Consider the following 24,603-nt stretch of genomic DNA (forward strand, 5'->3'; position numbering starts at 1 on the left):
TTAACCGTTTAACCGTGGATTTTCTTTTTAATAAAGATTTCTACTTATTCAACAGCACCAAAAATACAGTTTTTTTTATTCTAAAGCACCTTCTATTGCAGTCTGAGTATTTTAAGTGACTGTTTGCACAGGTCCTATTATTCATCACATTTCCTGACAAATCATTCAAAACTTGGTATCTAATCTTTTTTACATTAACCTTCATTAAACTTACGTAAGTTTCCCCTTTCCTTCTTTCTATATCCAGTCTTTAGGAGAAACTTTTCTCATTCAAAAAATTAAAGCATGAAAGGTTCCATGTGAAAGTCTTTAGGCCTGAGAGGGTCTCATTATGTATCCCAGGAGATGACTACATGACTGATCTGCAATAACCAGTCCACGTCCCCACCAAACGCTTCATTGCTCTCTTCTAAACTCCATTTTCCAGGAGCTGAAATATCATGACAAGGCGACCACAATGACTTTTCACATTTCATTAGGTCCTGTCAATAAGACTGGGTTCAGATTCACGGTGATGAAAAATGAGTTTTTTTGTGGGCAGGTCTATCAAGCAGTGAAATTGGAGAGTTAAAGCAAATTCTTCTTTATTGTAGGTGAAAGCCACAAAGAGGGCACCGGCACAACCTGGATTCACAGGGAAGGCACAGAATCATTCTCAAAAGCACTCTCCAGAACTCCTGGAAATTTCAAGTTAAAATTTGAACTCAAGTAAATTTTAATGGATTTCTTCTTTCTTATTCACAAGTAATAACACTTTTATTATCTGTATTTCTGAGGCTGAAAATCTACTTTTTATTCAGTTCCATTTTATCCATTAACATTGCTATTCAATCCATTTGTTTATAATTTCATTTCTGACATTGAAAGGAGAGGAACACAGTCTAATAAGTATGTTAGATGCTAAATGCACTGAAATGTTCCACTGTACTGTACTGTTTATTAAGACTCGTTGTCTATTTACTTGTTTTGAAAATGTTTCCATGTTGTTACATTAAAGCCTCCAAGTTTTGGAGTAATTGTATCCACACACATCTGGTTGTAATCCGTAATGTTACAGCCCACCTCAGCTAACAATCCCAAAAACTGAAGGGGTTCCTAATTCTGCTTGCATTGCCTTCCCTCCATTTGGAGGAATCAATTTTTCTGGTCGATTTTAATATTGAAGCTGTATTGCAAAACCCACAGAGCCAGTGAATGAGCTTCTACTTGCTCGTCTTTAAGTGATCGAAGAAACTCAGAAAAACATGTTTCATGATGACGCATTCTGCATGGCACTTCAGCACAAATTTTAGAAACACTCATGTCAGGCATTACATTTACTTTCACTTCTGAGTAAGACTGTAATGATGTTTGCAGTTAGAGTAATCTTAAAAGTATATTTATGATCCAGGGAAGAAAAAGTGTGGTGGTAAATAGGGGTAGAATAAATATTCCTGCAGAACATAATGCTCTGAAAATGGTGTTTGGTTAAAGTTACCAAACCCTGTTTATCTCCCATTTGATTAGCTAGCTCGGTAACACTTTACATGCATGGTCCACTGTAGACGGGTTGTAGATACTAAACTATCATTCAACTAAATATCTATTAAATGCCACTGAACCCTAAGTTAAGTGTTTAACCGTACACTTACCCAAACCTCTATTCCTAACCTCAACATTAATCTTACCCGTTAGGGTCAGGTTTAGGGTTAGATTTATGGTCTAGGTCAAGGTTAGGGTTAGGTTTAAGGGTTGATGGAGGGTTATGGTCCAGGCTAGGGTTAGGCTTTTGTGTAGAATTAGACTCCATAGAGAATTATTTACATTCAGTTTAGAGTTGCATTGAATAGATATTTAGTTCAGTCTTAGCTGAATGTTAGATGAGCATCTATGAGACATATAAGATGGACCATCCAAATAACGTGATTCCACTAGCTTACCTGCAGTAATGCTTTACATTAAAACTGTTCACACCAATGACTGTTAAAAACATGGACACCACGGATTTCTGTTTTGTAGAAATAAAGCCATAATTGTGTGTGCAGTACAGATTTGCTTAATAATTTGGTAAACCCACCCTTTCCCCCCAGACCAAGCATGTTTCAGACCATCTTCATTGGGCTTACAGAGCAGAAGCAGAGTTTTTTGTTTTGTTTTGTTTTTGTTTTTTTTCCTCCACTGGATTCCCAGTTTGTTCGGTAAGTGGACGCTCCAACAGTAAAAGAGCAGCTCATGTTCCACTACAACTCAACTCCTTCATGTAATGAACATAAAGGGCATCTGCAGACAGTCTCTCCAGCCAAGACTGTCAATCACTACAGTGTAGCCCTGCCTTCTTACGATATAGCAGAGTAAGGGTTATTTCATTGAAACAAATAGGGATGGGCGGAGCTAAACATCATAGTGCAACCAGAGCAGCTAGAACTGTCTAACTTTGACCTATTGAGGAATGGACTCTACAGTATTAGCCTTTTGAGAAATTTAAGTTATAGTATCTCTTCTGTGAGATTGGACCAGTAGGGCTAGCCTTCGCTCCCCACACTCATCAATGAGCTATGGGCTGGTTCATCCTTGGAGCGCTTTTGGTAGGTACTGATACGCCACAAGACCTACCTGATGTTTTAGAGATATTCTGACCCAGTCCTTTAGCCCTCACAGTTTGGTTCTTGTCAAAGTGGCTCAGATTCTTCTGCTTCTGACACATTAACTTCAAGACCAGATAATCAAATTATTCACTTCTCTTGCCAACGGTTTTAATTTTATGGCTGATTGGTGTCCTGATCGAGGTCCTGATAAAGGACAGAAGCAGGTGAGGACACATTTCAGGACTTGCATGGCAATTACCCTTTACGTAATGAGAAAGCTTTTTGATAAATGGACCAGTCGATGTAGTCCTGAAGTACTGGAATACTTGTATTTTGGAGATACATGAATTTCTAAGCACAGTGGCAGTATTATAGTTCTGTAGGATAATTAACTGGACATGCTGCACAACCAAACTGCACCACTGAGCATATTTTAAACACAGCCCCCATTTTTAACCTGACTAGAATCAAGAACAGCTTAGTCACTCCTCAGACTGTTTTTAATAACTTTTTTCATCACACCAGTGATGGTTTTTATGTAACCCAAAAGAAGTACTACACTGCTTAGTCAAAGAACAGTCAGTACATCTACTTTCTGAGAACAGACAGGCCTTGAGTTTTATGTCAGCCAGACATTTTCAACAACACTTGCAGGTGCGTTAATGGAATCACAAGTTACAGAGGAAAATCTCCCATTTTTCAACAATGTATGGAGTATCTGATATGACAGCAATATCAAAAATCCATCAGGTTCAGAGAATTGCAGGTTGTCCTGAGGCTAACCCAAGCTATGGTATTCCTACTGCATCATCCAGCAGTAAGGCATATTTTGGTACCTTTCTTCTCCAATACATCTGATTAAACACTTCAGCTAATTGGCCTATCTGTATTCTTCCCACAAATGCATTCCTTCATATCAACTGTTGTGAGATTGGGTGAGCTTTGCAGGACAAATCGCTTATTCAACCTAATGAGAAACTTTTTTCTCAGCCCTGCACATTTTTGTTAACCCCCTGCTTTAACAAAAGATTCTTTCACATGAAGAACCACCTTTGGTCCCATAAAAGAGATATGCACTATATGTTCAAATGTTTGTGGATACCCCTTTTAATGAATGCATTCAGCTACTTTAAGTCGTACCAGTTGCTGACACAGATGTGTAAATGTACACACACAGCTTGTCTAGTCTCTGTAGAAAAATACTGACAATAGAATTGGGCCGGATAAACATGAACCTATTGTCACCATGAATAATGCCTGTGTTCTCTAAAATGAGTTTGAGTTGGGATCTGGGGATGTTGTGGGGTGGTAACTTTCCAAAATCCTGAACTCTTTTGTAATTGGGTGACAATCAAATCCTCACAGCAATGCTTAAAAATCTAGTCGAAAGCCTTTTTCCCTGGACAGTAGGATAAACCTTTTTAAATTCCACTAGTTTCTGAAGAAACAATGAAGGTGTCCCAGTACTTTTGTCCATATAGTGTATGGGTGAAGAATCTTCTACAGGTCTAAAGAGGTCAATGTAAGAGCTCTTTACCAAATGAGAGGATCTTCATACTCACAGAGTTTTACAAAAATGGATCTTTATGAAACCAAAAGTGGTTCTTTTATGGCATAGTGTAGCATATATGTATATGTATGTGTATGTATGTATGTATGTGTATATATATATATATATATATATATATATATATATAACAGATGTAGTATCTAAATAAAAAAATAATAATAACTTTTAATAACTATTTTGACAAACACTAAGCTGCAGCTTTTTAGGTTCAATTGGATTTTGTCCAACTCCACAACAGTAGCTACAAAAGCTTGTATTTGTAGGCAGAGTTTGGAGAAGTTGATAGAAACTGAATATACTGCTTGGCTCCATCTCTGACTTATCCATATCTTCTGTCTCTTACCAACACTGTTTGTCTTAATTTGAAAAGCTGTGTTTCTATCAGGATATCCTTTGGCTGGTTGCTTAACTAAGCCACATAAAGAAGCTTTCTACCCACACACACTTTCTCACACACACACAAACAAATCCATTTAAGGGCATTTTATCACCCAGACCTTCGATCATAAATTTAGCTGAAGCTAATGCATGATCATACAGACCACACAAACTGCTCAATCTGCTTTCAGCACAGATGTATGAAAGACAGCTTCATTTCACAATTCCACTGGGTTTGCCTGCATTTTCCAAACTGCCATAGCCAATCAAGCTGTGCTATCACAACTGACAAAAGAAAAATGCACAGCAACAGTTCCAACTAACCAGAGATAGCGGGCGTTAGCATTTAAAGTTACATGTCAATAATCCTTCAAACACCCTGGCTCCGGAGAGTCAGACAAAACGAGCCAGCCCACATAAGACAGCACACGTCCAAATTCTGAGCAATGTGTGGTTGTGTTCTCACAGCGGACGATGAGCCAGTGCCTGGAGAAAGAGCAGTTGGTCTGTAGCTGACCTTTGTAGTTTGCGATTATGAGGGCGGTGGAATATGCCTGGAGGATTGTAAGGATGAACCGCTATAGCCGGAGGACAAACTGAGCATTATCAGCGTACACATAACTACGCTTACTATAAACTTTTTGGCAACGATACAAATCATGCTGTAGAACTACAGTAAAAGCTTTACTTGTGTCAGTACTGGGCAATATAATGTTTTATTTATTTTTTTTGCATTAAAAAATACCATAAAACAACATTGCTATTCAGTTTTAATAGTTTTGATTAATACCAAGAACTTAATTGCAATGTATATTTCAATTTTAAAGTTTGGAATAAATGTTTTTAATGATATAAAACAAATGTTTTTTTTGTAGATAAATGCATAACATTATGCTTTTATATTTGTCCTGGGTGACTTCAGATGTTTGAAATAATTATGTGGAAACTTCAAAGCAGTAAAACAATTAAGTCTTAATATTATTCAGAATAGTGAACAATGGTATATGGTATAATGGTATATAAAGTATATGTTTGTATTATAACTCAGAAAGCTTTAACAGCATTAAAAATGAAATATTAAAAGTAATGTGCAAAATTGCCTCATAAAAAAAAACAGTAAACATATGGTTATGCTTTAAAAAACTCCTGTTCACCACATACACCAATCAGCCATAACATTGAATTCCCTGACAGGCAAGGTGGATAACACTGGCATATGGATATTACAATGACACCTGTCAAGTGGTGGATCTAAATATTAGGCAGCAAGTGAACAGTCTGTTTTTAAAGGTGATGTGTTGGAAGAAGTAAAAATAAGCAAGTGTAAGAATGTGTGATACTTTGATAAGGAATAGAATTTGTGATGCCTAGACAACTGGGTCACAATATCTCCAAACCATCAGGCAGGTTTTGCAGGGTTTTTCCGGTATGGAGCGGTCAGTACCTACCAAAGGTGCTCCAAGGTAGAACAACCAGTGAACCAGCGACATACTCATGGGTGCCCGAGGCTCATTAATGAGATCCATGGAGGCTCCAACTCACAACACAGAGGACATAAAGAATCTGCTGGTTTTTACAAAATCCATGCATTGATGGGTCAGAGATGTAGCGGCACAAGGGGGGCCTACACGTTATTAGGCAGGTGGTTTTAATGTTATGGCTAATTGGTGTATGTGAAATACTGTCTTTTGGTGTTTTTGACATTTTAAAATGTCTTTTGGTGTTTACTTTTTTTAATTTCAAAACACAAATTAGTTACATACATTCTTAGAAATCCACTTTCAGTCGGGTTAGTATATTCCAGTGCTTAGTAAGATTCCCCTTGGTGCAATGTGGCAGCTCTGGAAAGAAAACAGTCCAATTAACACACTGACTTTGTCAGGTTTGTAGGACATTCCCTCAGCATTAACTTTATTAATATTCAAACTTTTCACTGTGTTACATAATATGAAAGTAACAGTTTTGTAACAGTAACTTTTTTGTGTCCAAATTTGAATGGATCAATAGATATGCTCCAAGAGCTTATTACATTGACTACCATTAAGAGCCAAGAAGGTTTTTTCCTTCTCCTGTAAATTTGCCTTTTTGGAGATAAAAGGGTTTGCTAGACAATGAGCAATACACAATGCTACTAATAGAACACAAATAAAATGCTGTGTACAACTTGCATACTACCCAGCTAGCATGTGTATGTGAGACCTGTATGGGAGCCACAAAGGTTTGTCCACATTGGCCCCACATATGGATGGCCAGCAGGGTCAGTGACGGGAACAAAAGGAGGTTAAACCAGCTCCATCTGGGTTGTACACTGCAAACAGGGCCTAGATATGCCCATGTGAGATTAAGGTGGGCGGTAACTATGGGGCCCATTTGGAAAGCCCCACTATGTCCCAGTAGAAAGGAGCCCATGTCCACCTGGAGCCCACCTAGCACACATTCCACCCATCTGAGCCCCACTTGAAAATGTTGGCTGGGTAGCAAAAATGTCAAGAAGCTTCCAAGAAAACAGATCCATGTAACTTCACTTGAGAAAGAACAACTGGTGTGACATTATCGGCAGCATCCTCAACATCTGGCATCAATTCAGTGGCAAAGTATTCCCTGTTCTCTATTCCCTAGGGGGAATGTTTGAGGTTGGCAAACATTGAGAGGAACGATGCACCCTCAAGTCTGACAGTGTGCAGAGCAGATTAATATTTGTTGTGCTTTAAAGAAGCCCTAAAGCTTGCATGGTGACACTGCATGGTGGAAGCTCCAGTATTTTATATGCTGCCATCTTGCCGTATAGCTGGTTATGTTTTATTCTGCTCTGCACTGGGAGAACGTGCCACAAGCCTATAGACTCACTGAAAAAATTTCCATTCCATCAAATATTTAATATGCTGCAGTTCAAATATTACCATATGGACACCGGCATGATGTTTTCCTCTATCGTCTGTGCTGAGTAACCTGGTCCAGATATGACTGGATAATATCAAGGATGAAATATTAGTATTTGACTTGCCTGAAAGCAAAGTAGTACTTTGGCATAAGGTACTGCAAAATCAGACCCACAAATCACTGTTTTGGGTTCCATCATCTTCAAAGTCATCGATTTAAGACAGAGTTATTTGTCAAACTGTGTTTTCAATAACAGCCCAGTGTTGCCCTACTAGTGTGATATCAGTGCTTAAAAATGTATGAAATCTTTGATTTGTCTCTCTCTATTTTTTAACACCACCACATTAAAACTCAGTAAACAGACTGTATACAGTTAATATGACCACAAGTGTAGTAAAGTTTTACTATATTTATATATAAGGTAGTATGTTTATATATAAGGTAGGATAAGGTAGTAAGGACTGTCAGATGTACATTGGTAAAGAGTCACAGCGCAAAACATGGATGCAATATATATCAAATCAGCCATAACATTAGTACCACCTGTCTAATACAAACTATTTGAGGCATGGACTCCACAAGACCTCCGAAGATGTCTGGAGGTATCTGGCACCAAGACGTTTGCAGCAGATCCTTTAAGTCCTGTACTGGTTTTCATTTCTTGAACAGATTTGTTTGGTAGGTACTGACCATTTCATACCAGAAAAATGCCACAAGACCTGCTTGATGTTTTGTGGAGATGCTCTGACCACAATGGCCATTGTCAAAGTGGTTAAGATTATTAAGCCTTTTTCTATTTTTAACACATCACCTTCAAGAACTGCCCGATCACCTGCTGCCTACTATATCCCACCCCTTGATGAACACCACTGTAGATGAAGATAATAGATGTTTTCCACTTCTCCTGTCAGCGGTACTAATGTTACGGTTGAGCCATGATAATCCTCATATTCTAAAATTAACATTCATTCCATATGACTGCCTACTAACATTGCTATGCTCACAAGGTGAAGCTACATCCACTCTCAAAGCCAGCAGATCTTCCACCCTCTCAAATCATGTGAAAAAAAGGCAAAATAGAGGGTTGATAACAAGCATGTGGAAGCAGGGCTTAGTGGGGAGTGTGCAGGGTAGAGCAGAACCAATCAGAGACTGTGACTGAAATCGACGCCTACTTCATCATTAGTTTTGTGTTATTTAGGGAGTGACTATTAGTAGTGGTAAAAACACTACTGATTTTGGATACTTCATCATCATCATCATCATTAACGTCAGCATTGGTCACATAAACAAACGCCTGGATTTATTAATAAAAGTTTTGTGCTGTTGAGGGAATACTCTTCAACCGTTATTGAGTAACCTAAGCCTACTGGTATAAGCCAATGCCATTGCCCTCCATTTCATTTCAATGTCTGTTGCTTAGTAACAAGAGTCTCGCAAAGCATTCTGGTCCGCATTCAGTTCTTGTAGTGAGCTACGCTCTTTGAGTGCATTGTGAGAGATATTGCCATATTTCCTTCAAACTCATACTTGAATTACACTTTACAATCGAGGCACTCACAGTAAAAAGAGCCGACATCCTCAATAGTGGCCTAAAAAATAAATAGGGATCTATTTTGGTCACAGCCACTATCCTTTCTGCTTCGTATGTCATCGCTGCGACCAACGAGAATGTCAACATTCAACAGGAGCTGCAGAAAACAGTGACAAATCTTATTTTATCATCAATTAAGACTGAAGCAGAACTGATTTTTCAACCACTAGGGGGCATACTACCCAGGCAAACAGCAAAAGTGTAATTCATTAGATGGGTTTTTTTGGACAAATGACCCATTTAATAAAAAATGTTAATATGCATGTTAAAAATGCAATAGTACATAGTACACCCTACAGGAAAACCACCAGTAATCCTCCTTATGAATGAGACATTATGATGAAACGTCACCATAATGCGATTTCCTCCAAATAGAGGTGAAAACCCATGACTCTGACCCTGATTGTTTCCAGTAGGATTTGAATTTGCCTGCCTTGCACAGTTTTCCTGGTCAAACACTAATGTTTCACAGCTAACAGAAACTAACATAGTTAAATGATGCGTACATCCCTATTAGCATGTGTCCTGTGTCTATCTACCTTAATATTTCCTCAAAATAAACCAGCACAAATAAACCATGAGATGATTTATTAATTCAATCGGTGTCTCCTACACTGGTCAGGGCCACAATGGGCACAAGGCAAAAATATCTCCTAGACAGGGCACCAGTTTATCACAGGGGAACCCCCCACTCACTCGTTAGGGCAATTCAGCATATCCAATCCACCTACCGTCATGTGTTTTTAATCACGTTAAGCCTCATGACCTCTGCGGCACTGTGTTGTGACAGCTAGAGATGACCAGAGTAACACAAGGCGTTGGATAACATCTTGTAGGTCTTCAGTTTTCAGCCCACCTCCACATGAGCAGCCCTGTTAGCTCACTCTCACACATGCTGACAGTGATTTGATAAAGGTGTGGACAGGCTGGCCTTGTCAGCAGCACAGTGAAAGACACATGCGGTCGTTAAGCTAGTGGCTCCTACTAGCCTCCGCTGAAGTGCACCTCTCCGGCAGCTATTCACTCACCCACAGGAGTAATTGATTGTTTAATTACGACGCACACAGTAGGACATGCCACAGTCTCCGTGAAGCAATCAAAGGGTAACACCTCAGAGAGGAAGGAAGGGAGAGAGACAGAGTGAGCGAGAGAGAGAGAGAGCACACTGAGAACCCTCTCACTGATGAAATAATGTGTCTTGACACAACTGAAAGAGAATCAGATGGTTGCCCTAAGTGAGCTAGCTAATTTATTATATATAGTTGCTGCAGTGTTATAACATAGTGTCACCATTCAGTACCTGGATGGATGGATGGGAAGGTAGATAGACAGATATATAGATAGATTTGAAAGTAGATACATAGATGGATAGATAGGAAGGTGGACAGACAGGTGGATTTGAAGGTAGATAGACTGACAGATGGATTTGAATGATGGATGGGTGGATGGATGTGAAGGTAGATGGGTCAACAGACGGATAGATTTGAAGATATAGATGGATGGATGGATGGATGGATGGATGGATGAATTTGAAAGTATATAAATGGACGGATGGATGGATGGATGGATTTTAAGGTAGATAGATCGACAGATGGATAGATTTGAAGGTATATACATGGACGGGTGGATGGATTTGAAGGTATATACATGGACGGGTGGATGGATTTGAAGGTATATACATGGACGGGTGGATGGATTTGAAGGTAGATAGATAGACAGACAGATAGATTGTAGCAGAATGTAGCAGACAGTAGCAATTGCACAATACAGCACAGTAATACAATAATTACAGTAATTGCAATGAATAGAATAAATGTAAGCAAGGATCATAAGGATAAAGAGCAGCATGTCAGTTTTCATATAGGAAATATAGCCCTTCATGCTTAGCCACTATTCCAGAGGACCAGAATTTGACAAATATACATAAGATTACAGAAGATCCATACAAATTCTTCTAAAATTAAAAGCAAAGCTCACCATGTTTGGTATAGGTAATGAAAGTATCTGACCTCCTGACAGCCCCTGTCAGCTCTACATAGCTGTAGCCCTAACAGTTTACAGCCATTTTATGAGGGCTGAAACCAATTTACTGTCAAACCCCTGGGACACCACAGCCGACTGTTCTGACAGGATGTAATGTTTTCATTGCTGCTTTTGTCATCTGAAAAGTGCTTTGATCAGGATTTTCACATTTCTCCTTTATCAATAAACCGACTTTTCAACCACATCCAACCATTGTTTAATTCTTACATATTCTGAACTAACTAACAGTTATTTTACATCAGCCAACACATGCCCACACTCACCAGAATCACACTGCCAGTTATGCTCTCTGGGACTCCTGACTAGGACACCCCACAATCACTGTCTGTTTTACTATATTTAAAAATATGAATATTTGATCTTCGTTTAAAGGATATTACGAGATGGATGTACTGTATTTTGAAAATAATTTGTAAAATGTAATGTTTTCTATAATGATCTGCTAGTCTCTGACATCAACTGGGAGAAAGGTTTTTCCCACTCCTCCATGCAGAATGCTTTCAGCTGTGGATCTATGTTGGAGAGCTCTCCAGGCCCTTCTGCAGAAAAGCCACCCCAAATCGTGACATTTCCACCTGCATGCTTCACAGTTGGTGTGGGATTTTCTGCTCAAATGCAGTGTTGTAACAATTAAACTTTGCATCAATTTGTCCACACATTGTTTCAGAAGTTCTGGTCTAGGTGTTCTTGGGAAAACTTTAGTCGTTCTCTGATGTTTTGGTTTGGTTTGGTTTTACAGCAAGGGTTCCCTACTTGCACAGCTCCCATACAAATCAATGGTCTCTTTCTGTAGATGCTGTACTTTGACTTCAACTGTGGCAAGAGCTGTCCTAAAATGTCCTGTGACTTCTTTATGCATCTTGTGGTCTGCTGTTGGACTGAACTTGCTGGGACAGCCTACCTGGCCATGTTGGCAGTTGTTGCACTTGTAAATAATTTTGCAGACAGTGGAACGGCTGAAACCCCTGGGCCAATGCAGCAAAGAGCTCTGACAGGATGCAGTGCCTAACCCATGACTTTCATTCCTGCTTTGTCATCTGTGAAAATGCCACTTCCAACAGATAACACTACAGAGTTTTTAAATAAAATGGATCAGTGTGTAAAACTATAATTTCATCACTTTTTAAGCAAAGTGCATTTTGCACTGTTTTTGGAGCAAGCATGTGAGCTAGTTAAGAACACAATTTAGAAGTAAGCACTTATTATTGGATTGATAACTGTGACTGTGTATTTCTATTGATGTTATTCTGTGTGTCAAAAAAGTAGTTTTACTGGGTTTACTGAATCAAGAACAAAAAGAAATCATGGTAACACAGTTACTCATTCATAAACAACTGCTGGCATGTTTTATCACTTGCATTTTACCCTCATTTGCATGCACTGTTAGTGATTCATAATTGAACACTGTTGGATAAAAATACCACCTTTGACCCTCTGACAGTAAATTCTCTATTTGGAAGTCAAAATGGATTTAATTAGACACATGGGTAAGTCTGGATGCATGTACACACACTCACCTCATTAACCACTGTTTGTAAAGAGTATCATGATAATTAATTATCATTTTGACTGTGTTGGTAATGTATGTTTAGCAGATAATGTCTTCTGTTGTTTATTTGTGGCTGTATTTTACAAATGAATGAATGGAAAAATAAATATAGCCACTTTAAATATCTTTTTTACTGTCTGACTTTGCATCTTGTGATACACTATGTTGACAAAAGTATTTGGATACCTGATCCTCATTTGTTTTCTTAAAAGTCAAGGGTATTAAAACAATCCTTTTGTTGGAGTAACTACAATACTGTCTATACTGTTCAGGGATGCTTTTATGATTACTCTATATTAATACACCCAAGCATAAGAACAGTCTTTTGGGTGGAACCATGACTTTTAATCCATAATTTATTAGTTTTGACCAGAGTAGGATGGAGGCTTCTTAGTTTCTCCCAAGGTTTCTCTTTCCACTTTATAGGGAGTTTTTCCTTGTCACTGTCATCTTTGTCTTACTCATTAGGGTTGTATTGTTTTGTTGATCCTTTGTCTTATTGCCAGAATTCTGCAAAGCTGCTTTGAGGCATCATTTGTAAAAGGTGTTATACAAATAAAATTGATTTAATACAAGATTTTGGAGAATTGCTGTGAGGATTGTATTGTGTCTTGCACTTGACAAGAGCACTAATGAGGTCAGGATGTTGGATGATCACCACACACTACCCCACTACCCCCCGCCTTTTCCCAATTCCCCAGCTCATCCCAAAAGTACTAGATGGAGGACCAGCCATCATTTTAGAGAACACAGTTCTTCTACTGCTCTACAGCTCAATGCTGGGGGGCTTTATACCCCTCTAGCTCAAGTCTGGCATTAGGCAGCATGGTGCCAACATGTTCATGTTTATCTGCTCCAGAGAGTCCTATTCTATTGGCAGTACTTCTCTTAATGGACTAGACAAGTGTCAGCAAAGGGTGCAAGTTAAAGTACTTAAAGTATTACTGTCAGTAATGTTCTGCAATGCATTTTTTTAGTCAGGTGGCCCAGACTAAATGGTCATTGGCTGTATAGGCATGTCGGTGTTATGCAACACGACACACTCAATAACAGTAACAACACCGCACACAACAGCATGTCTATTAGCAGGTTCTGTTATTCCATTAGTGTGATGTGGCTTGGAACCAGACTACTATTACTGAAGGAGCTCAGAGTTCAATCAATTACAGAAGGGCATTCACTCCACAGTTATTACTGTCAGACTGGCAATAAGTGCAGATTCATACTGGATTCAAATCATACATCTCCTCAGTAATGACATAAATTACAGGACATCTCGAGATAAAACTAATCCAGCTCAAATAGGGCTTTAGACATATGTACTGTATGCCTTCACACTCTGTAGAGTTCTTGATCTGACATTTTTTTTCTTAAAGATTAAATATATCTGCCGGTTACCCATTACTGTCATATTGTCACCTCTGTACCAAACAATATACAAAAAAAAAGTATTTGGACACAGTCTGTAGTTCATTCTGGCTTTTTAGTCTCATGACTGGTTGATTTCCTGGCACTGGCACTTCAATCCAGATCTGTAATAGATCAAATGAAACAGAACTGGCCAGGAATCAAGTGAGCAGCCAACTGTATTCTATTATTTATGATACACAGAAGTTGACAGACTATATATGTACCAATGATTCTTACAGGGGTTAAACAATTATAAATTCCATTTAATGAAAGAGACCCCAGAATGGGAAACTCTACTTACTATTATCACAGTTGAATAATGAGAGTTCAGTACATGGTAGTGATGGTAATGACCATGATTCACAAACACTGCTTTCTTTTCATTCAAAAGAAAATCTGGCATTACCCAAACCGGGCCGGAAAACAACTGTTCATTACAAGCTTGACTCATTAAATTAGGCCTACAATGTTTGCACACACAGAAAGTCCAAGTCAAAGCCGGTGAAACTGTAAAATACGACGTTGACTTCAGAAGAATATGGTGTTGTTGATACTAGAGAGCAGCTCATCACTTTCAGACTCTGCTAGATATGGGAATACGGATTGCAATGGGAACCAGGCCTTGTGGTTGTGGCTTTTCCTTTCGCAGAAGAGGAAGCTAATACTGAAAGACAGAGAGTGACAAAAGCTAGGTATCTGCAATGGGCCAAAAATCTAACGCTGGGCAAAGGTTGCTTTTACCATCTCTTCTCTCCATTGTCTGCTTTCTTGAAAACAAACTGGACTACCTCAGCTGAACCAAACTGGAGCTTAACACACATCAGAAGGGAAAGCACCAGCTTGTTTTTGTTTTTAAGATAGATAAGATAAGATAGTCCTTTATTAGTCCCGCAGTGGGGAAATTCACAGTAAGTCTCGAAAAAGTCCAACCCAGATGAGGCGAGTGGGGGGCAAGGCTAAAAGCTAACTGGCTACAATCTCTTGCTCTCGCTTGATAACACTGCATCAGCTGAAATGATAACACGAATAGTAGCACTTTCCAGTAAGACTTAGAAATAATTAAAGTGTATTTGTTACAGAGTTAAAATGATGCTATATTGAGTAGGTAAGGAAATATCAGTGTATCTCATTCTTTGGGAACATAACAGGGTGGTAAACTGGATTGTTAAACGGTCTCTGAGCATTTTTTCACCCCAAATAAAGTCACACACTAATTATTTACATCAAATACCAACTTAACATGCTCAGTAAATGCATTAACCCCACAGTTCTTCATTTTCAATCTAATGTATATGGATAAAAAACAACAACATGTAGTACACAAACATAATTTAGACTTTGCAAAGTATCTTAGCTCCCAGAACTCAGCTGAAATACAGTGCCATATGTACACACATACAAACACACAACATATCAGAACCACAGTCACGTCTTTGCTTGTGTTTTAAGTCTTCTGTATTTCACAGTCTTTTTCACAGTGAGACAAAATCCTCCACAGGGATGAACTTTTCATCTCTCAAGGACTAATCCTAGAGCATCACACAAGTGGACCTGCAAACTAATCCATCTCTGTCCAGCTGAGTATACGAGTCTACAGAGGAATAGAGACGTGTACACACAGGTGCCTGCAGCGGGGCTACGCTCTCTTATAGACACCTAAAAACTATGCAGGTGTGTTTCTATAACCCAAGTTTATTTTTTGCTTCTTTGTCAGAGTGTTCAAACGCACTGTTTGGAAGTACTCCAAGTGAGATGAAGATTTACAATATTTTTGCAACACTGCAAGTCTGTTCTCTGACATATGTTACATCAACACAATCACTAATTCAGTTTACAAACTTCCATAAGTGATCTGGGAAAGCATCTAATCCAGATCTAATACAGCTCTAGAATGGTGCAACTATCTAAATGCTTGCTTGTTAGGAGACAGACAAGTTCAAACACCATAACCCTTTATGGTGAAAAGTCTGGTAATAAGAAGGCCTCCTTCCATGTAATAGCACCATTCATACACAATAGCAATTTAAAGTGCTTTACATAAACATAGATTTTTTCCTGACACCAAGCACCTCAGAAAGGCTTTTGCAAGAAGACTTACATTATTACTAAAGTTTAACAATTAAGAAAATAGGATTGAAACAAAGGAGGAACCTTTTAAAAGATAAAAAATAAATGAATAAAACAGGTAGTAGTATAAAAGAAATGAATCAGTGTAAAGTTTAAAATATGAGGACTGGAAAATAAATAAAAAAAGAATACCATTTGAAGTTAAGGAACACAAACTAGAAATTATTTATTTATATTTATTTTTTAATGTTTACCATATTCTTTATTCTGTCTTAGTATTTGCACATATCTTCTCACTACCATAGTAATGCTACTGCTGCCCTTTGTCCAAATCTTTTGTGTATGTGTGTGTATATATATATATATATATATAAAGGTGTTATACAAATAAAATTGATTTAATACAAGATTTTGGAGAATTGCTGTGAGGATTGTATTGTGTCTTGCACTTGACAAGAGCACTAATGAGGTCAGGATGTTGGATGATCACCACACACTACCCCACTACCCCCCGCCCTTTCCCAATTCCCCAGCTCATCCCAAAAGTACTAGATGGAGGACCAGCCATCATTTTAGAGAACACAGTTCTTCTACTGCTCTACAGCTCAATGCTGGGGGGCTTTATACCCCTCTAGCTCAAGTCTGGCATTAGGCAGCATGGTGCCAACATGTTCATGTTTATCTGCTCCAGAGAGTCCTATTCTATTGGCAGTACTTCTCTTAATGGACTAGACAAGTGTCAGCAAAGGGTGCAAGTTAAAGTACTTAAAGTATTACTGTCAGTAATGTTCTGCAATGCATTTTTTTAGTCAGGTGGCCCAGACTAAATGGTCATTGGCTGTATAGGCATGTCGGTGTTATGCAACACGACACACTCAATAACAGTAACAACACCGCACACAACAGCATGTCTATTAGCAGGTTCTGTTATTCCATTAGTGTGATGTGGCTTGGAACCAGACTACTATTACTGAAGGAGCTCAGAGTTCAATCAATTACAGAAGGGCATTCACTCCACAGTTATTACTGTCAGACTGGCAATAAGTGCAGATTCATACTGGATTCAAATCATACATCTCCTCAGTAATGACATAAATTACAGGACATCTCGAGATAAAACTAATCCAGCTCAAATAGGGCTTTAGACATATGTACTGTATGCCTTCACACTCTGTAGAGTTCTTGATCTGACATTTCAGTGTAAAGTTTAAAATATGAGGACTGGAAAATAAATAAAAAAAGAATACCATTTGAAGTTAAGGAACACAAACTAGAAATTATTTATTTATATTTATTTTTTAATGTTTACCATATTCTTTATTCTGTCTTAGTATTTGCACATATCTTCTCACTACCATAGTAATGCTACTGCTGCCCTTTGTCCAAATCTTTTGTGTATGTGTGTGTATATATATATATATATATATATATATATATATATATATATATATACACACACACACACTGGATCTAAGGAGGCAACAGACCCTACAGATAGAGAAATAAAAAGATGGCATTGAACAGTTTCCAGCTGTACTCACTGAATGTTAAGCATGTTAAAAGTACAGTAGGTCATCAGTGAAAGAATCTAAACAAACTGACCATTTCCTTTAAAATGTACTTTGTACTTGGTGTTTTTACCAATGGTTAGCTGTGCCCCTGAGTTTGACCCATAGACAGCTTCTTTTATGCTATTAAATACATGTGCACAAGTAGGTGGCAAAGTTGTCACTTGCTCTCTCAAACCAAAAAAAAAAAAAAGATTGTTGTGCACTTATATGATCGATGGAAGTATGGGCACACATACAAGCCCTGGCATTTTAAAAGGGTTAACAGCTTCATTCCTCATTCATCTTCTCCTCATGTCTCCTGTAAAATCAGTATACAGTATGTGGGTGCACTGCACTGTCAAGTACTGTAGCTCCAGAGATGAATTTATGCCTGAAGAGATGCAAAATGTGGCCAATTTCAGTTCGATTTCACAAGCACCAATCACACAGCATCCCCTCCCACACATTAACATGCAGACAGCATGGCAGGCCTAATGTTTTTTAGGGGCACCGTAAAACGAAAGTTGACAGCCTCCCGATAGCTCTACATGCAGTTAAAAAGAGACGGGATTAAACCCAGGAGAACAGAAACTTGTTAAAATGGCCAAGAATAGAAGCGGGAGCGATAAAACCCCTCGATAAAAAGGCTGGGTTGACAGCGGGCCATCAGTGGCCAGGCCGGGAGAATAGAGGATTAGAAAATTCTCCCTCCTACCTGAAACACGCCTGGGCGTCAGAAGAAGAGTGTGGAAATTCCTGGAGGCGGCAGCCGGCCTGGATATGCTCATTGCCACTTGATTCGTCATCAGCATTGGCTTTTCCTGCCGCTGGAAAATTCCCACTTCCTCCGGGCTGATCCAGGTGGTCTCCAGAGCCAGAGTGTTATTAAGATAAACCTAGAAGCAAAAGAATGATGCTCCCTTTTAAAACACTGCACTGTTTCACTATAGGCTGCTGCATAGTCGGTGTAGTGGGTGTCCCAAATAGCACTCAATTCCCGCTAGAGTTGCGCCGCAAGGAAGAAAAATGTTCATTTGCTGCAAAACTGTTTTAATTAACCTGCAGCACTGGAAAATAGCCAATTAGCTAAGCATTCATTGTTTTCACAAAAACACAATTAAACTAAAATACCAGAACAGAGTGCTATTAGAAAAATGTCACACTCCCTTACAGTGTAATGAAGAGTGCCTATGGGCTTCGGGAAACTTCTTAAAAGCCTCTAAATCTTGGAAAATCAATTTATTCTTAATTTTGATGTAAAAGAATTAGATGTTAGATGTGTCCACATAGTTAAACTCCCCAGTCCATAAGCTTAACTGCAAAGGCCAGGTGAATGTATTATGCTAGTGTTGTCACATTGGTCCCGCTTCACGTTACACTAATAAAAATAAAGGCACCACTAAGGGTTCTGAAAGGGATCCTACAGAAGAACCATTAAGCTGCCCTTAAGAATTGTTTTTGAAAAATAGAGATTTTTTAAAAATGTAAAAAAAAAAAAAAACTTCTAAAGGGTTCTCGGTTCTTTACCTAATTTAAAGGTTCTTAATACTCCCAGCTGGTCTTTTATGGAACCCCCAATATGGTTATTCTATGGCACCACTCAAAGAACCCTTTTATATTTTATATAAATAAATAAATACATACATAAATACAATACAATATATATATATATATATATATATATATATATATAATTTGTGTATATATATATTTTTATTATTATTATTATTATTATTAATATTTTTTATTTATTTATTTTTTTTATTTGCTGCTGTGACACTGTATTTCCCCACAGTGGGACTAATAAAGGATTATCTTATCTTATAATTGTACTTTACTAATCCATAAAACAGTGCAAGTATTAGTGATGTAAATGCTGTTATAGATTAATTAAAACACTACAGTTTATATAAATACAAGTGTATTAACTTAACAGTTTGACTTATATAGTTACTCAAGTGTAACACGTAGTAGTTGGATGCTTATTCTCTCTTAAATGGTTACACATGAGTAATAAGACAAGGGCATCTGTTTTTAAATGAACTGCTGTTTTTCCTTTTAAAGCCCTAAAGAGATGCACTGAAGTTCATATTAACATGAGTTGTACTACTCTCATGCATCTGTTCAAAAAACAACTAAATTACGTAACTGTTCATGTGTAACTACACAGTTATTAGAGACATTCACATTCAGGAACACATGCGATATTGTCTCTTTAAGCCTACATCAGTTTAGCCAGCCACGTACACTGAAGTGATGCAAAGTGTTGTCAATGCCGACTTGCTGGAGTAGAAGATGTGGGGAAAATGATCAAATGCTGTGCTGTTGCATCACTGCAGCCTTCCGATTTCAGTTTACAGTTTAAACTTTTGAGCTCTCATCCCTGTCTGATTTTTAAATGAGGCACAGTAAAGAGCAATAATAAAAACAGATGATTTTATATACATTGTATCAGTATTATAGGCACTGTAACAAAATCAGTAGTTTAAAGAAAGACTGAATTATTAAGAAATAATGCATAATGGCTGCATGTGCCACTATAAACATCAATATAAACGACAATAAAATTACCTTGTAGTCTGGTACACGTTTCTCCAGCCAGGCTTTGCCGTATTGTGGGGGCAGAAGGGTGCGGTACACAGGGGGGAACACAGGAACCAGATCCACACCCGCAGAGGGCTGAAAACTCAGCATTGGAGGCCTGGAGGGAATGTCCCACTAAGAAAAGGTTGAATGGAGAAACACAACATAGATTTGAATAAGTTCTGGTTCATTGGAAAAGAGGAGCAACATGGACTATAAAATCACAACCGACAAACACTTTAGCTTAGCTAAAATCATGATGTTTTGGCTCAAGTGGATGGCCTTCATCAGATAAGAGAAAAATACAATAAAAGGACCAAAACATATATGTAGTCTTCGTCCCGTAAAAACCTTTTATCTCCAAAATAGCAACTTTACGGGAAAAGGAAAAAAAAAACATCTTAACCTTCAATGGAAGTCAATGTAATGAGATTTATTTAATTTTGGAGAATTTCTATTCGTCACTTTGTCATGACATTTTGACACAATGTCAAGAACAGCTGTCAGATTCACATAAAAAAATAAAATAAAATAAAATCATGATTTCATTGAACAATCCTCCAAATAAAGATTCTTCAAATGGTTCTTTAAGCAATGCCATACAGGACCACTTTTGGTTATATAAAGAGCTATCCCACACAACACACCCATGTGTGGCCTGAATGGGTAGCCCAACTAAGAACCACAACGTTTTGTCCATGGTTACCATGTTTGACCCATAGATGGATGGCCAATAGGCCCAGTAATGGGACAAAGAGGAGTTAAACACAGGCCCAATCTAGGTTGTACACTGCACATGGGGCCTCGATGGGACCCATATAAGATCAGCATGGGCTGTAATGATGGGGCCCATTTGGGAAGCCCAATTTTATTATTTTTAAGAGTGTAGCTACAGACAAGTCACTAGTCAGAGAAAATGACAAGAGTTATGGTTAAAAAGTATCAGTTTCGGTCAGTCACCATAAGTCAGGTATTAGGATATTTTCATGGCTCTTTCTCTGAGAAATCCAACCCGTACATTTATTTCTACACTGATATTGAACACGAAATCCAGACTCGATGGGAAATTTTGGCTGAGTGCAAGGCAAAATGTGTGAAGGTGGTCACGTCTTTATTTAGCCAAAGGCAACATTTCCTTATTTCAACAGCCAAGGGCCAGGGGCATTCTCACCAGGGACCCGCTCCTATGATTCTACAAATCTGCTTTGAGACAATATCTATTGTATAACAGGGAGAAAGGGAAAAGTGCCAAAACAGAACACATCGAATTGACAAAATCGGAGGTAAAATCACAAGTCATGAATACAAATATGGGTTGGAAAACACACTGTGGGGAAACAGAGGTAAATCTCCTCAATTCTCATGATACTGCCTACAGCTAAGGGTTAGGATGAGAGAGTGTGTGTGTGTGCATGCTTATCCCATATTTTGTCAAGTATCCAATTCAGGGCTTCCCTTAGAAGCTTCTTTCCTTTCTGTTCAGAGCTTCAACCAATATAGAATAAAATATGTAGGTCTGCACATTTGCACTTTGTGTAGCCTTGTGTGGTGTGCTGTGGTGTTTTCTGCTGCACCATGGTCCTGAAGGAATGCTAATTCTCTTTACTGAGTACTTGCATTTGGTGGAAACGACAATAAAGCCTCATGAACAAGAACAGTTCATACATAAGACTGTTTCACAGTCAATGATTTAAAAATGATGAATTTCACAAACAGCAAACAGGTCAATACCACAGGAGGGTCACGGCTCATTTAAATAAAGCAATTCAAAATGTTAAACGTTAAAAGGAGATACAGAGTTTAGTGGTTGAGACTGGAATGAAGCTTAAATCAAGACCTGTATGGAAGAGTGACTAGCCAAAAAAACAATGCTTAAGAAAAAACACATCAGAGCACACCTGAAGTTTGAAGGTAAGAGGAGTCATAAATCCCAACAGTGAAGCATGGGGGTGGAAGCATCATACTGATGAACAGACGGAGAGGGCAATGTACAAATAGATACTGCAGGACAACCTGCTTCAGTCTCTTACGTCTGCTTCAGTCACTTGTAGGGTTGCAAAGGGTAAATTACCAGTAAATTACTGGCAACTTTCCTTTGGAACTTTGCAAATATTCCAAAATGTAAATTTTCTATGCAAATTTGGGGAATTTATTGGAATTAGTAGGAACTATTGGATAATTTAAAGGAACTTTATTATTCACCATCATCAATGTACTGTTTTTGTCAACAGCAGACATGAAGGCATAACAATACAAATAAATGTATCATGGGAATAAACAGGCAATAATAGAAATTAATGGGAATTAATGGAAATAAAATGGGAATATTCAAAGTTAATGGTGAGAAACTTGCATATAGTTGGTGAAAAATATACTGAGGCATAATCTATGCTAAAATAATTAGATATGATACCTAAACAGTTGACTAGCAAAGATGCTTCTCAGGCACATGGCACATTACACACTGAGGGACTATTGATACCACACCCCCTGCATTCGCATGCACAGCATAAGTAAATTCTAGAAATGTAAGTATCTCACCTTTAGTTTTGAATATTCCTATTTTATTCCCATTAATTCCTGTTAATTCCTATGGTAAATTTCCCATCTTTCCCAATTTTGCAACCCTAGTCACTCGCTTCACTTTGCTCTCAAATTCAGTTGCAACGACAATAAAGCCTCTTGAATGTGATCTTGAGCTTGACTAAAGAGCTAAAGGTCAACATTCTGTACATGAATATATGAATAGTCCACACATATAAAACTGTTCTACACTCAGTGATTTCAAAGGGATCTGATCAATTTCACAAACAGCAAAGAGGTCAATACCACTGGAGTATCAAGGCCAATTTTAATCCAGTAGAACCCCTCTGACAACCATCGATGTGCGCATAATAAAAATAGAGCAGACTCTCAGCTCGAAGCCTCCTAGCTCACACTTAGCAAACGTAAAGCTCGCGCTAATAGACGAGCCCAGAGTTGGCATGACATGCCGTATGAACTTTTCACTGCGCTGTCAGTTATTTTTCCGTAATGTGCCTGAAGCGTGGCGAAGGCGTAAAGAGAATCCTTAGTGCTGTAGAGTGGAGTCACTTCTCTGCACTATCACTGATCTATTTCCACTGCGTTCAATATTAACCACACTCAGCTGCTGGAAGCACCACTTTGTGACACACTCTCCCCAGCTGAGTCATCTGCTCGCTACAGTGCAAGTCAGTCAAAGCCCAAAGCTCTCTGCAGTGCGATACAAAGTCAATGTTAAAACTACATACACTGTACTGCTCTCTCGCTCCCTCTGCCCCACTCGTTTGCAACTCAGCCAGACTCAACTCTTTATTTATAGAGCACCTTTTGTGCTTTAAAAGTATTCCAAGGTAGTTGCACAATATGTAAAACAGCAAATAGCGCTAAATATATATATATACTTGTTTATTTTTTTAAAGTGAAGAACCTTGACATCATGACACCACCTTAAATCCAATTAAATGGTTTTCTTACAGCTTCCAATCCAATAAGTGCTTAAAGGAGTTAATTGGTACCTATCAGTGCTTTGCAAAGTACAGTATTTAGCTCCCTTAAAAGTATTCAGGATAATCTGGATAGCAAACGACACTTATTTTATTTACTTATTTATAGCACATTTATTACAAAAAACATGACCTTCCAAATCAATTCATACTAGTTTTATGTAAGATAATATTCTGTCCTACAAATTACGGCTGCAGATGCTGTGTAAATAAGTATTCATCCCTGGAGCGGTGGAAGCTTCCTGTTTACATAGCTTATTTTTCTTATTTTGGGGGGGAAATAAAACATATTTAATTAAAATACCATTGGTCAGACTGTGAATTTGAATTTAGGTTGTGAATATAAGGACCAAAGAATATCTTAAACAACTTCCTGGTAAAGTTATAGCAAGCACTAGACTGGAAGAGGAGACCAAATATGGTCCAAGATTTTGGATATTCCAGTCAGCACTATCCAATCAATTGTCAAGAAATGGAAGCTGCATCATACCACCAAGACAAGGCTATCCCTCAAAACTGAGCATCAGAACAAGACTGGGACTTAGAAGGGAAACCATAAGGAGACCAGAGGTTGAGTTCAGTGGTTGAGACTGGAGTAAAGCAGAACGGAGTCAAGAGCTTAGTATACAATTGATGTCTATAAGAGAGTGACCAGAAAGACATCAGTACTGAAGTAAAACCACATCCAAACAAATCTGGAGTTTCTCAGAAAGCATCGGGATGAGCCAGCTTAAGTCTGAAAAAGTGTGATGAGACAAAAGGGACAGTTTTGGACAAAATTCCAGACACAGCACAGCACATTGCCCAACAAACAATCACAGTAACAGCGAAGCATGGGGGCGGCATCGGCATATTGTGGATATGCTTTTTCTCAGCGGGGACTGGGCA

The 24,603-nt window shown here is 38.4% G+C and overlaps 1 protein-coding gene across 1 annotated transcript in view; it reads right to left on the minus strand.

The window, feature by feature from the left end:
• tcerg1l (transcription elongation regulator 1 like) overlaps positions 1-24,603 on the minus strand; it is a 161,744-nt gene that overhangs the window by 130,781 nt on the left and 6,360 nt on the right. Inside the window, exons 3-4 of the mRNA XM_072667953.1 lie at positions 20,177-20,323; positions 18,321-18,501 (exon numbers count right to left, since the gene is read on the minus strand). Coding sequence (XP_072524054.1) covers positions 18,321-18,501; positions 20,177-20,323 — 328 coding nt within the window. The remainder of the gene's footprint in view (positions 1-18,320; positions 18,502-20,176; positions 20,324-24,603) is intronic.

This window comes from Salminus brasiliensis, chromosome 22 (genome assembly GCF_030463535.1).
Source record: "Salminus brasiliensis chromosome 22, fSalBra1.hap2, whole genome shotgun sequence".
Lineage (NCBI taxonomy): Eukaryota > Metazoa > Chordata > Actinopteri > Characiformes > Bryconidae > Salminus > Salminus brasiliensis.